This window comes from Cariama cristata, unplaced genomic scaffold (assembly GCF_000690535.1).
Source record: "Cariama cristata isolate BGI_N322 unplaced genomic scaffold, ASM69053v1 scaffold18962, whole genome shotgun sequence".
Classification (NCBI taxonomy): Eukaryota; Metazoa; Chordata; class Aves; order Cariamiformes; family Cariamidae; genus Cariama; species Cariama cristata.
The window spans coordinates 1-14532 of record NW_009605761.1 but is presented as its reverse complement, the minus strand read 5'-3'; the positions used below and the strand labels follow the sequence as shown (position 1 = coordinate 14532).

The window sequence follows — 14532 nt, the reverse complement described above, 5'->3', positions numbered from 1 at the left end:
TTCCCTGATTCACCATCAATTTTTCATTCAAAACATCAGTGTTTGAAAATGTTTCTGATTTTTTTAAACCAAATTGAACATTTTCCTTGCAAATTACACCTTTTTATACAAGACAAATCCATAGTTAAAAACTTCTGTCAAATAAACAACTTCAAAAGTTGTTTGAAGTTTGTCAAAAAGTTTGAATTCCTTAAAAGGAAATTAAGTGTTATGAATAGTTTGTCCAGAGGTCATCCTTAAAAAAACAAACACACACAAAACAAAAAACAACCCAAAAACCAAAAACCCAAACCACACACCACCACCATCCCCTCTGGAAAACACAGCAGAGAGTCTTTGTTAGCAAGAATTTGTGAGAATAGGTTTTAGAGGTTGAATCTGACGTATATGAGTACTCTAGGAACTTAAGTAGATATCGGCAGAAATGTAAAAAACAAAACAAAACAAAACAACCCCCCACCCTACCCTGACACCATTCTATTTACCTTAGCTCTTCTGCTTCTGCCTCAAGGGCAGAATTTGACTTACAGTGCTGTAACCCTCTACTATTCTTCTCACCAAGCTGTGATCATGACTACAACTAAGCAATTCTATTTGCCTATGTTTAAACCAACCCAAGACAAGGAATCAGAAAACCTAATGTATTTTAAAAAGACTGGGAAAAGCACAAAAACAAAGTTTTAAGTAAACAGTGAAAGGAACAAAACTACAGAGAAAGGAGACCTGCAACCTAGCCCTTTTCTTTAACTTTGTTCTCACTTCAATGTTTGCAATTTCATTCTCATTAAAGGAAAAAGACCATTACTAAGAAACACATTTCAGAATAAACACAGGATTAAAGACAACAATAAGGCCATAGAACAATGACATGGGGAAAGACAACAGCAAGCAGAAAAGACTGAAAAAAGCTGGAGACAAAGATGTGGATTAACCCAGAAGCAAAGATGAAAAGAACATCAAAAATCCAGTTCTTAAAAGGCTAATTACACTCTGTAAGAAGTGATACAGAATAAGCAAAACGGTATGTATTTCCTTCCCTCCCTTAAGCCACTGACACAGGAAAGCAACTTGTCATTTTAAACAATGTTAATTAGAATTTCAAAATTAAGAAAGTTGGTACCACTACATAAGAAAATTCAGATATTCCACATCCATAAAACTCCTTTTATTCCAGTACCTGGCTAGCCAACACACCTGTACACTTTTTTTGCCCTCACAGATACCGAGACTGAACTCTACCCTATTTCATACCTACAAACCCTCACTGCAGAAATGCAGATCAGCCTAAAGAGGTAGTAACTAATAGCCAACCCAGACAAGGATTCAGAAACCACATTTCAAAGTCAAAATGAAAACACTTCAGAGACAACAATTAAACAATCAGTATTATATTAGTGTAAAATATTTGATTTTAAAGAATAACCAGAGTTTTTCAGAGAAGAAAAAGAAACTTAGAATTACCTTTTCACTACCTGCCAAGTCCACAAGATAAAGTTTTCCACTTAGTTTCTGTTCTGTTTGAGTATTCTCTTGTTTTACATTAATAAGAAAAATACTATGACTTCGGGAGCTGTGTTCGTTCATATCTATAATCCAAAAATATATAAATCGTCAATAAACATTTGTACAACCAAACTTAACAAAACAGTATCTTCCCACAGTGAAGCAACAAATCCAAAGCTAATGAAACTGTATAGAGTAATCTCTCAATAACAATAAAACTAGAGGCAGCAAAACCAATAGTATCATCTAATTCAGTAACAAAGATCCAATGTCCCTGGGGCTTCTATTAATACCACATAAGCTCACTGATAAGATTTGCGAGTCTGTCAGCTATGGATTTCACACATTTAATTTACTTTATTAGAACAGAAAGCACATTTACATTCTGATACCAGAATATACTCTTTTTCTTTTTGGTAGATTTACAACATATCACATTTTATGCTTTTGTGAAAATTTGAACTAGATGGCCATAACCTTTTAGTCCGTTCTTGTTTAAATACCTACTGCCCCCTCTGCTGTGAAACACGCAGAGTAAACAAGACTGATCGAATTTAAAGAATTATTTTAATTCATTAACAAAATTTAAGCTGACTGCAATCTGAACGAGAACATCTGCCTATTTCTTCTTCCTTTTAACCATAGAGCCCTCACAGGCCTAAAAAGACCAGCTTATTGCTGCCACAGGGGCAGTGCAACACAGAATAATACCCTTCTATCCAAATTTCTGCTATTTCTCTGTTACTTAGTCTAGTCCCCACATCAGAACCTTACTACCTAGGAGCAATGAAGTGGAAGTGCAGGACTGAGTCATTCCTTAAAGGGTACATCGTATTTTTATTTTCAATCCTTAATCAATTAGAAATCTTATTTTCTTAATGACTGTATATTCTCTCTTTTCCTGAATAACAAACTAGACACAGGAAAATTGTGAAAATCATCCTCAAACTGGCTTTCAAGAGACTTCTGACAGTCACTTCAGTTGCTAAGAACTGAAAGTATTACTTTGCATGCACCTCATCTTTCCTTGTCTCCCTCTTTTTTTTTTTTTTTTTTTTTTTTTTTAAAAAAACCTCTGTCACTTTCTAATCCTGCTTCTTGTGGGAATTTGGAGCCCTATGACATGGCTCCTTGCAACTCAATTGTATGCCACAGGCCAAAAAGCTTGCGACACTGGGATGCTGCTTAAATCTGCAGCATGTCTGAATATATATTCTGACCAGCTTTTCTTCGAGTATGCAACAGAATGGCCAAACTGTAGACGAGTCACAGTGCCTTAACTTATAGGTTCATAGGTTAATTGAAATAAATTCCACAAACCGGGATTTTGCATCATTCTTAACACAGAACTACACCTTTTTCTCCAATGATTCGAAGCTCCTCACTGATCACTTCCTCCTTTCAATTGAAGTCTAAACAACATCATCTAACAAGAAATGAATTGAAATACTTGTCTCTGAAAGACACATTGGCACTGCTTATGCTAGACCCTTTAAAAAATCTGAATTATTTAGCTCACTACTTTTGCCTTCCCTACTTTTTAAAACATACCAGAAGCACTAAAAGGAGACAAAAGACAATACTTACTTGTAACCGCTACATGTCGGTTTGATTTTCCTTCATCTATAGTATCCATAACTTCTTCTGGACTACATACGAAACGTTCTGTGCAACCCTTCAAAAAAAAAAAAAAAAGGCAAAACATCACCACACCAACAAGCCAGAAGTAAGTGGCTTACACTAGAGGAGTGCAAGAAGAAAACATATCAGATTGATGCTCACCTTTACATAGGGAACTCTATTTTTGTCCTCATGAACAGAAAGATTGGTCTTTGAAACTGGAAGAGAAAAAGTTGTAAAGCTAAGGTGTATATGATTTCTTTGCAAAATGAATGAGCTGTGTACGACATGTCTCAGTCACAGATGTTATTTCTCAGCACCACTTTATAAAAACTTAATATACATGAAACAGCACTACTGCAGCTTTAGTAATATTACATAGATTAGCTCCACTCTTTTTCTTTCCCATTTTTATGTACCCTTATCATGTATAGGTTATTAGCATATTGCATATTTATCTTAGTATCATGACAAGGTTTGTTTGGGGTTTTTTTAATATCTCTCTCCAGAACAATTTATTTTCTATGTTCAATATAAATAAAAGGCTTACCATCCAAAAGGTCCCTTATTTTATCCAAGTATATTTCAAAATATGACACCTAGATGTGGGAAGGGGAATAAAGATACAGCATCAGAAAGAAAAAATGCTTTGCTTTTTAACCAGAAAGATCCAGCATGATTATTACAACCTCCCACATAATATCACAACTAGCTCAAGTCATTACGGCTGAACTAAAATACACCTTTAAGAAGAAACTATTTTGATCAAAAGCTTCAAACGCTATCAGCACTGCCATAGGTTATCAGGATAGCTACCATTAATGTTTAATGGAAACAAGATTAAAGTGTTAACATAATTCTTCTTTAAGAAGAGTCAGTTACTTCAGAAATAACTCACATTTAGATTTTCCAAGCTACAGGCATTTGAAACAGATACAGAACATCCATTTAACCATAGACTACTTCCAGTTTTAGTAAAGATTAAATAAGTAACAATAAAGAAAAGTTTACCTTAATATGAAACTCAAGATTCTCATCCATAGAGTAAATATAATTAAAAATATCTTGCACTATTCTTGGAATAATACCCATTCCATCCGGGTCATGAAGCTTCCCCTTATTACAAAAAGATACAATAAAATTGAAACATTCATACTGAATCCAACATCATAAACAGTATCCAAAGGCAAAACAAACAGTTAACAGAGAAATTAGTTTTAAAATGCTGACTGGTACGATGCATTTATTTTACCTACAAAGTAAAGTCTTGACCATTCATTTAGCCCCAGCATTTGCCAGGAATGAAAAGAACAGCCTTAGAAACTACTAAAAGTGAAAAAGTACTATTAATGTTATTCTTGTGTTCCTCATTCTGCTACTGAGGGCTGAAAAAAATACCAAAAATTGCCATTCTCAATCCTAAAAAAACATTTTGGGTATCAAAATGTTGCAATGGAAAGGCAAAGTAAGTTAAAATTGCAAGATGAAAACAAGCAGACATCCTATGTCTAGAAAGATAAGATTATTGTGATGAAAAGAGATGACAGTGACATCAAAAGGAAAATTATTTTAAGATTTCTTACTTCCATAGTGTGTGTCTTTCCAGATGATGTTTGCCCATAAGCAAATATTGTACCATTGTATCCCTCAAGTACATCTTTTTTTTTTATTTTCATTAGGGTTCATTTCCTCCTTCTAAAAGGAAAGTCAAACGAAATATAATGCAAGCAGGCAGTTCCTAAAATGTTCAGCAAGTTAAATCATTCAATGTTTGGGAAGTCTGTGCTACAGTTGGGGGAGGGAGGGTGTTCCTCCGTACCTCTTTTAATGCATTAAGTCATCATTGACTGCGTTTTAGAAATTTTCTGTATTAGAAGCATCTGTTCCTTCAACCAGAAAAATCAGGACTTCAGAGTCAGCAACAAAAAGGAAAGCACTACAACTGCCAGGCTGAACAGATAGTCTTTGATAACTCAGAAGAAATCATACATAAGAACGCTATAATACTGTCTGCCTTCAGCCCAGTTTATTTGTCCAATTGCAAAGAGAATTGGCTATGCTGTTAAGTTTCAAGTATCTTACTCTTTGGCCATAAGCTTGTATTTCAAATTATGAATGAACAACCCTAAAGTTTCAGATTCAGGGGGTGAGGGGCTGGCGGGTTGGTTTGTTTACAAGTCAGTTACTGTAGAATCACATCCTGCAAGCAAACTTTTATTTTCCAAAAACAAGCACAAGAAACTCCAAATGGGGAAGTCTTTGCCACCCCATCACATCCGTAATCCATTTGTAACACCACTAGAGCTCCTTTGCCACCTGATGCAGCACAGCCTAGAAATGCCGCACAGAAACAGAGATCAGATTTTTAGATGGAGGAAAGGGGCAGCATTATAATTCTTAGTTAACTCCAGTTTTTAAAGGGGCAAACTTCTCATCTAATCCTGATTACTATTTAACTCATTAAAGGGTTAAGTACTTGCAGCAGCATGGATTTTCCACAGCAATTCACTTTTCTAATGACCAAGAAACCCCTACATTTACCCAATCTTCTCTTGTGACTAACAGTTGATATTTCAGGGGTTTCTGACAAGGCTTTATTAAAGTTGTGTCAATTAGAACTTAATACTGATCTTCAAGAAATTAATCAATTTTATCTTCAGGAAACTAGCTAATTGCTTACTACAACAGCTTACTGTGGTATAACGTTCTTTGTGATAAGACTTGATTTTCTGAAGTTACTAGGCCAATTCTGACAGCTCTTATATTCCTCCAAACAAACGAATGTAGGATGTTTTAACCAATAAATTTAGGGGGAAAAACGAAAACCTATTCATAAGAGTTCTTCCAATTAATTTCTGACAAATTGTTTTAAACAATCTTTTGCAGAGAACTGCAAAAAGAACCAAAACATGACAGGTAAATGTTATCAAATGTTGCAATCGACTGAAACAGCAGGTTAAGCATTGACATAGTTTATCAGCTCAACTACAGGATGATTTTGTACTGCTATTATCCATGTTGGCTCTTGTTAAGAGTTCCACCTTACCTTTGACAATCTTTTTAGCACAATCATTGTACACTTGTTCCTGTGATGTGTTTGACTGGAATACACGGTCAAATATATATGGCTTGGACTGGGGGGAAAAAAAAAAAAAAGAGACACAGAAGACGTATTAAAAAACAGATGCTGGAAGCAGAAGTGGAAGGTGTTTGCTCATACAGTTTAGAAGTAGCTTATGCTGCCTCAGCCCAATCTTTTGTTTTATTTTAAGTACCTGAAGACTGTAGCGAGGAAATCGGCTTATACAGTGTTGCCCAAATCTTCACATGCTTGCCTACAAGTAAGGCCTTGAATTAAATATATTTGGTTTCAAAGTGCAATCGAAATAGTTCTCTAAAACTACTCTGGCACATGAACTCAATTTACTTGATTTACAAGGTAAGTCAATGCCTGCTCTGTACATCTGAGAACCCCTTATTCTCTTCTATTCTGGTAGCAGGTTTACTCTGGTAAACTCAAACTATTAAAAACAGCTTATACCACATCACACAGACCATCTGTCTTGGTAATATTTGTTAAAAACCTCAAATCAAAAAGAAACATTCAGATCACCTACAGTGAGCACAAGAACTATTTCCCCATACATGAATGACATCCTTAAAATAAAGCTCCATTAGCTGAAGGAAAAGGCCACTTCGAGAAAGGGAACCTTTCACAGAAGACTCATTTTTGGAAGACACTATAAGAGGAAGCTCTGATATAGCTTTTTGAAAGGAATGTTGGATTTTGTTTTGAAGAGATTTTCACAATGCAGTTCTAAGCAGCTGACAATCCATTAGGATATGAACTATTATGCTCATCTTATGAAGTTCAAATTTTTGTAGCATTTTCAGAGCTTGATTTAGTAGGTAGCCAAGCAGATAGGCAAAGTTTACAAGGGACCTAGGTCAGTTACCATTGCTAAATTCACTGCAATTGTAAAGTGCTCCATTTTGCCTAAATTTAATTCATTATCATCCTCCCCCAAGGATAGTCTGGAACTGCCTCCCATCTTTTATCCACCCACCACATTCCCCTCCCCAGCCTGACCTTCCATTTTTCTTTTAATAATGTCTAGCATAACACCAGCAAGCTTTTTAGATTGAACACAGATCTATTTGCTGAGAGGGCTTGAATTCAGGTGGATGACTTCCCTCTTGGAAGCATCCACTGTGTAAATATGCTCAAGAAGCCACAAGACTCAGCAGGCAGAAACTATCCCTAAGGTGCTGAAGTTTGTCAGAATGCTTGTTTCACAGCTGGGAAATCACAAGCCTTCTTGATTACTCATTTTAGCTTCAAATACACCTCAAATTCCTATGTTCCACAGGTAGAACTGAGGCCATTACATACACCAGAAGACGAACAAGTAACAAGTTCAAGTAACCCTGAGGTAAGAAAATGAAGATTGAGAACACATTACATAAAAAAAGGTAAGGCACCATAGAAAAGGTAACACTAGCTATACATTTTCTTTCTCACTAGCAACTGTAGTTTCAAAAAGCCTCCAACTTCACAAATATGAATCAGCTGCACTACACACTGCAAGTCATCTACGTCACAAAACATTAATCAGATATGTTTCATACTCAAGTGCATATTTACATGCACTGAAATAATATGATTTTGGAGGATCATATTCACCATTACACATCAGAAAAATAGAGTGAGAAAAGCGATTGTGTCCAATGTCACTGCAAACAATCTGTACAGCATTAGCAATTTGAGTGTTTGTACTTATAAGATTTAAACTCTTCTCCAAATTATTGCTCTAGAAAAATAAATAGATTACAATTATTCCAATTAAATTGATTTTAGAAGATTTAGGGAAAGTTCCTGGATATGAACTTCTGACAGTCTATGCAGCAACTGTTAACAATACTTGTTATTTCTCATAGACCCCAACATATCTGATCTTTATTGTTCCCAAGACAGCATGACAACTATGAGAACATAAAAGTACGTTAAAATGCAAACATTATTTTGATAATGTGTTTGAATGTATACACATAAATTGTGTATTTATAAATTACTACAGAATATTTCTGATGCTAAATAGCAGACCTTTTTATTTACTTCAAAGAAATCCAACTTTAAAAAAAAAAGATTAAAAAATACTAGGCCTAGTTTCTGGTACAGGAAGGTATCTTGTTTAGAAAAGACTGTAGGCACAACCTGCACTAGTCTGCAGTCATCCTGCAATCTGCAGGTATTTGCAGCAGGTTCTGAAAAAGCTTTCCTTCTCTAAGCTTTTAAAAAGCATTTAGAGGGTTTTTTTGGGGGCTTGTTTGGTGTTTGGTTTTGTTTTTTTTGTTTTGTTTTTACTTTGTTTTGGTGTTTGTTTTTTTTTTAATTCTTCCGCTAAGCAAAGGTTGACTGAATTGAACTATTCTTTATCTGTGTTAAAGGAAAATTGTTTACTAATTTAAATAGTACTCATTTAAGAGTAATCCATAGACACAATACTTTTAGACTATCTACTCTCCAACTGTCATTTAAATGCCTTCGTAAGAGAACACAGCCAACTTAGTCTCTCATATAATTAGTCTCTTTTGTTCTACAAAATTTTAATACAAAGAACAGCATGTATGATGAATGCCATGGACCAGTAAGAACTGAAAAACCAAGCTGCAAGGACTTCACTCACGCAGTAATGCCTTTAATTGATCTTGTTTATTTATACAGTGAAAGCTGCTAGGCACATAACAAATTCCAATTTCCCTCAAGTTAACAACTGCTACCAACATACCCACAAAATTTAATAATTCTGGCCAAAAGAATCCTCACAAGGGGTCCTGTTTATACCACTTGTCACTTCCCTATCCCTTGCAGGTAGAAAGTGGAAAATTTACATGTCCACAGTACTCTACATTCCTAGACGAAGCCACAATACAACTTCAAAGCACTCAAAAATTCAATTACATATTTCCCTCCTCTGCCAGGTCACAGTACATTTATGATACCTATGAAAACCCAACAACAGAGGCATGTCCCTGCGCCATCATCACTGCATTAGTATCTAACCAAGTAGGTTTAGCCAAGCAGGTTACAGGATAATTGTGTTTTAAGAATACAAGTTAGTCTCACTCAGTATGGTTTCACATCTTTTGACATCTGCAATGCTGTCTTATCATTTCTCTTTACAGTCTACTTCCTGCTGTAAACAAAGCGAAAACAGTATTACAGATTACCCTGCCCTAGAAAGGCTCCTCATTACCTTTAAGAGATTAATCAAGAAAGATTAAAGTGTCAGATATTTTTTCTATACCAGATGCCTTTTCTTCCCCAAGTAGTAAACAATCAGATATTACGACAAACTGAAAACACAAACGGTCCAAGCAACATTACAACATGGTGTCCATGATAGCGGTAGTTGCAGTGTCACTACTGTGATACGATGCTGCTTTGACATACTCCAATTTTCAGTAAGTGTTGCTCAAATTCTAATAAAAATTTAACACATACAACCTATAACCAACATATAAAATATGAAGCAAAAAAGCACAGCTTCTGATTTCGTCTCTCCAAATAGACAGAATGAAACATTTACATTCACTCCTTGCCTAGCATTTGTTCTGTCAGTAATCAACTACAAGACAACCTCAACTCCCATAGTTGCTTGTACTGATGGGATGTGGTCCCACAGCAAAAGCTTTGCAAGCACTCTCACAGCCCTCAAAAAAGCGCATCCACCAACACGATTTAGCAGTAGTTTAATTGAATCTTAAAAAAGGGTTTATGTTCAAGTACACAGTTCCGCAGTTAACTTGAAGACTAGTTACCTGTTATCCTTATATAAAAGGATGCTCAACCCATATACAAGATTTGGCGCATGCATGAGTTTCTTCAGAAAAGTTAGTTTTTGTCAGTACTTTCAATGAGGACTACACAAAAATCTGCAATTAGACTGAAATCGTACCTTGAAGTCCAAGAAATATTAAGGTTATTGCCATAGAAACAATGTTTTTAAAACTTTTTACCATTTTAACTTTCCGTAAACTAGCAGAATTGGTTATTCTCAAGATCACTCAACTTCACCTTATTTTTTATGCATTAGTATCTGAAGCAAAGTCAGTAGTGAAAATTTACTTGAAAAATCAGTAGCATATTTTTCTACCACAACATACCCAGATGCTCTTTACTGTTTTTTTTGCTAGAATGGACAGTTAAAACGATGTTATACCTGCCCATGGTTAGTTTATTCTTGGTAAGAAGTTGAACTAGTAAGTAATGGGCTTACCTTCCCTTTAAGTTCTGTATCTTTATTAGAGAACATTCTTCCCATCAGCACAAAATATGTTAAAAGAAAAATCCCACACTAACTAATTTCTGGAAAGCATGATGTCAAACACCTGACTCAGTTCTTCCTATTACTAAGCTAAGGTATTGCTGCTTTGACACACCTAACAGAGTTCAACATTGCAAAAGGCACTGTCCCAAATTAGTATTTTATTTTTAGGATAAGGAAAAAGGATTTTTTTTTCTTGTCCTAGCTCTATGCATACAAAACTGCAGCCAATACAGAACAGTTAGTGGATCCCAGTTCTTTCTGCCCCATTTTCCTTATTTCTGCACAAATACTGCAATTCAAGTATCAACTTTTACTGTAGTTATTTACTGACACAGGACCAAAATATGTAATTTTATTTTTAAAAATTGTGACTAGAAACTCAATTTCCAGCATCAAAACACAGAGGAATTTTGGCACAAGCTCTGTTTTAGTAAAAAGTTTCTTCTAAAGAGCAAGTGCTGCTGGTGTAAAAATGATGATTGACTTTCAGAACAAAAAACAAATCTGAGATGACTGAGGTGTTTCTAAGTAAGTGGTACAGCAGTCAGGGAGTACAGCTCTCCCTTTACACATTACTGTAATCAAGAATATTTGCTTTCTGTTAAATCTTCATACCAGTATCATCTGAAAAATGTCTCTATTATCCACTGTTTCATGGAATGAAGTAAAAAAAGTTAATAATTTAGAGAGTAACACTGAAAGAATACTATTGTTTCAGCTACAGATTGCAATTTCCGATTCATATTTAAAGTTGCACTGTAGTCATGAAGTATTTTTATTTGTGTTTCTAATTAAACAGCACTTTCCTTCATACTAGCAACTAATACAAAAAGGAGTTGTTTTATGAATGCACCTTGCTGCTTGCATTTATATAGTCCAGCACAGCCTTTCTTCCAGCAATGCACATGATTTACATTTTTCTTTTGAATACTGTGCTACCAAAAGCTGCAGTGAACTTCTTTAACCTGATTCTAACATAAGTCTAGCCTTGCTCTCATTTACTATCCAATACTAGTTTAAAAGGTAATGAAAAAGAAAGGTAGATGTCTCAAGCTCTTTCCAGGATCATATGGGTTACATCTTACATACAAAGCAAATGTACTCTAAACAAGTATAAAAATACAGGCAGGCAGCCATGATTCTTTCTTAAAAGACACAGAAATAAGGAATATACTATGATCATTACTAGAAACATTTGGACAACAGAGGGATACTGCCCATTTGTGTGAATGCCTATAACACCTTGCCGCTTCAGTCATTTGATAGTACTGTTTTCAGTTTAGGCTTCAGTCCAAAATCATCAAGTGTCACCGTATTCAGTAATCTATCTTATCTTTTGGACAGTTTTAAGACGAACAAGACTAGGTATAGGAATGTTTTTAAACAAAGATAGATATGCTAAGCAGAACTATAAAGCTACTTAGTTACAAGCAGTTTTACATTTGAAAAAAATAAAGGAGATAATCATAAATATTATAAGCTTGCTATTCCTTCCAGTTTCATCTTACTCCAAAGCCTGAAAGCCATGAGCAAATTGCTATCAATTTTGGTATACAGGTACATTTACGATGTTTAACATAAGTGCCATTATACTCATAACAAGTCACCCTATTATCTGTTTTAACAAACCCCTTATATTTAATTAACAGGAAGAGCCATTAGAAAAAAAAATTAATAAAATATTAAAATGGAAATAAGTCACCTTTAATTAATAATTTTAAAGCTCTTTACTAGTTAAAAAAAGTTGTCCCGTTGAAGGATAATGCTTTCTTAAAGTCTGCTCTTTAAAACAGACCCACACCGTATGTCCCCTCAAATTGCTGTTACACACTAGCTGTAATTAAAACAAGTATTTTATCTAACACTAATCAAAGCAACTCACTTGTCCAGCAAGATAACCATGCCAGTAATTACATAGGAGCTAGGAAAAGAAGGGAGGATAGATAGCTCAGAGGTGACAGGGGAGTCAAGGAAGGAGGAGGATTTGGCTATAGTCACTGATTTCCCTCCCCACCCTCCTCCACAGAGGAGTCAAATCTGCAGTCTGGTATAAGCTCTGCTCCCACCGTCTCCTAGTTTCCACCTATCTACCATTACACGCAACTCCCAAGTATTATTAAAGAAGCCTTCATGGTTTCAGTACAGACCCAGGCGCAAGTTCTTCAGGCAACTGAGGAAAGCAGCTATATAAAAAAAAAAGTGGCTCAATTACTGTTCAACAGGCAGCCAATATGATGTGTAGCAATAAAGACAGAAAAACAGCTGAAAGTAACCAAACATACAGCTTATTAAGGAATGTTTCTAGAAACTGTTTCATGGAGAAGGACTGTTTCTGTTAGTATCCTCCCTTGGGCAATTCTACAATACACAGAAGAGGTGGCTGGCTACAGCCTCAGGTTGGAAGGTCTGTAACTTTGTAAAAATGCAGTCAGATTATTAAAAAAAATAAATCAAAAAAAGCCAAAGTTAAAGTAATTGTCTCAACAGTTTTAGAGAATCAAGTCATAACTTTGAGAATATCGATCTTGTCATATACCGACCATTATAGAAACAAAATCACAGAGTATCAATCCTTTATTAAGATTCTGTGAAACAGAACACAAATACTGTCACTGCTACCCAATCTAATAATTTCCGGGGGCATTTTTCCCAAAGTCAGACACAGCAAGTCCTGTACCCAGGACCACTGATGGATTTTTTGTTGTCACTTTTACCAATGTAGAAGACATCAAAGTACAGTTGTAACACTAACTATTAACCCCCACCAGAAAGCCCCACATGATCCCTCAGGAGCATACCATCAGACTGTTCTACTCAGATATAGTAACACCTCAGTCCAACTTACATTTTAGGTATTTTTAAAGCGTACTTAAAGAGTATTTAAACAGTGTAAGTTTTCTTTTAGACTAGAACTACTGAAAGAGGTGGAAAATTTATTTTCAAAAAGTCAGAAAACATCAAGGTTGGTAAACTTAATCATGGATTTTAAACAGAATATGTAGCGTCACAATGAATGGGTATTCACTGATGGAAGTGAGATCATTTGTTCTAGTTAAATTTTCCATTTTCCAGGTTCTGTTCATTACTCTGAGGAGTTTACCTGTACAACCTCAGGAAGAAGAGATGTACTCCAAGATACTAACTTACCAGCTGAAATAAGCCCATACTACTTCATCTCACAAGCATGCTATCGTTCTTGTAGATCCAGACTCATGGAATTCTATATTTTAGTGACAAATTCAGTTGAATATTAACAGACTAGAGCACTAGTATTTAGTAAGTCATACTAAAAAAAAAAGTATTTTATTAAATCGCCTCCTTCAACTTCACATACTGTGCAAAAAAGCTATTATTGGTAGCCTCAAGAAATAGAATATAAAAAACAAAATTTGAAGACAGATAACTGACATCTAAGTTACTTTCAGCAAAGCAGAACTAGCACAGTGTCTAGAGAGACAAGTATTTATATGAAAACACAAATTAAAAGCTAGCAAAAATAAAAAAAAACTTCGGGAATAAAGTGCATTTGTACAATACCAACCAAACCAAGCAATAAACTACTGTACTTTATGATTTTATATCCCAGTTCCATTTTGTAGCTAAATGAGACACATTGAACAAAAAGGAAAGTATTATCTTTTCCCCTGTAACATCCAGATTGTTTTATAACAGCCCTCATATTTTGCAAGGTGACTACACTTAAAATACATTTACAAACATGTGATAAACCAAATGGTCTGTTTATTCTGATTTAAAAAAAGTTATTAGCCGATTTACAGATCACAAGCACCAATGAACTGGAGTCTGCACTGGTGCCCTGCATTTTTTTCCCAAAAACTCTCTGTAGACAATTACTTCGATGGTAGCTCTCATACATGCATTTTCCCCACGTATTTAGCGGTCAAACTCATCACGGCCGCCAAAACTAGGGACAGCCTAGCCGGGGGACACACTGCAGGACTCGCCTGTTGCTCTCCACCTCGTAATTCATGGGTTTTCTGCGGGCATACTGAAGTGTGCCCCGCGCCTGGGGCTCACGCTACGCCTCAAGTCGCAAGCCTCTCGCTAGAGCCTTTGT

The 14532-nt window shown here is 35.5% G+C and overlaps 1 protein-coding gene across 1 annotated transcript in view; it reads right to left on the bottom strand.

Annotated features, from left to right (window-relative positions):
- The window catches only part of KIF5B (kinesin family member 5B), a 27138-nt gene extending 20023 nt beyond the window's left edge, over positions 1-7115 (bottom strand). Inside the window, exons 1-8 of the mRNA XM_009696119.1 lie at positions 7080-7115; positions 6170-6257; positions 4707-4780; positions 4135-4239; positions 3674-3722; positions 3286-3341; positions 3091-3178; positions 1462-1586 (exon numbers count right to left, since the gene is read on the bottom strand). Coding sequence (XP_009694421.1) covers positions 1462-1586; positions 3091-3178; positions 3286-3341; positions 3674-3722; positions 4135-4239; positions 4707-4780; positions 6170-6257; positions 7080-7115 — 621 coding nt within the window. The remainder of the gene's footprint in view (positions 1-1461; positions 1587-3090; positions 3179-3285; positions 3342-3673; positions 3723-4134; positions 4240-4706; positions 4781-6169; positions 6258-7079) is intronic.
- Positions 7116-14532: the final 7417 nt, after the last annotated feature.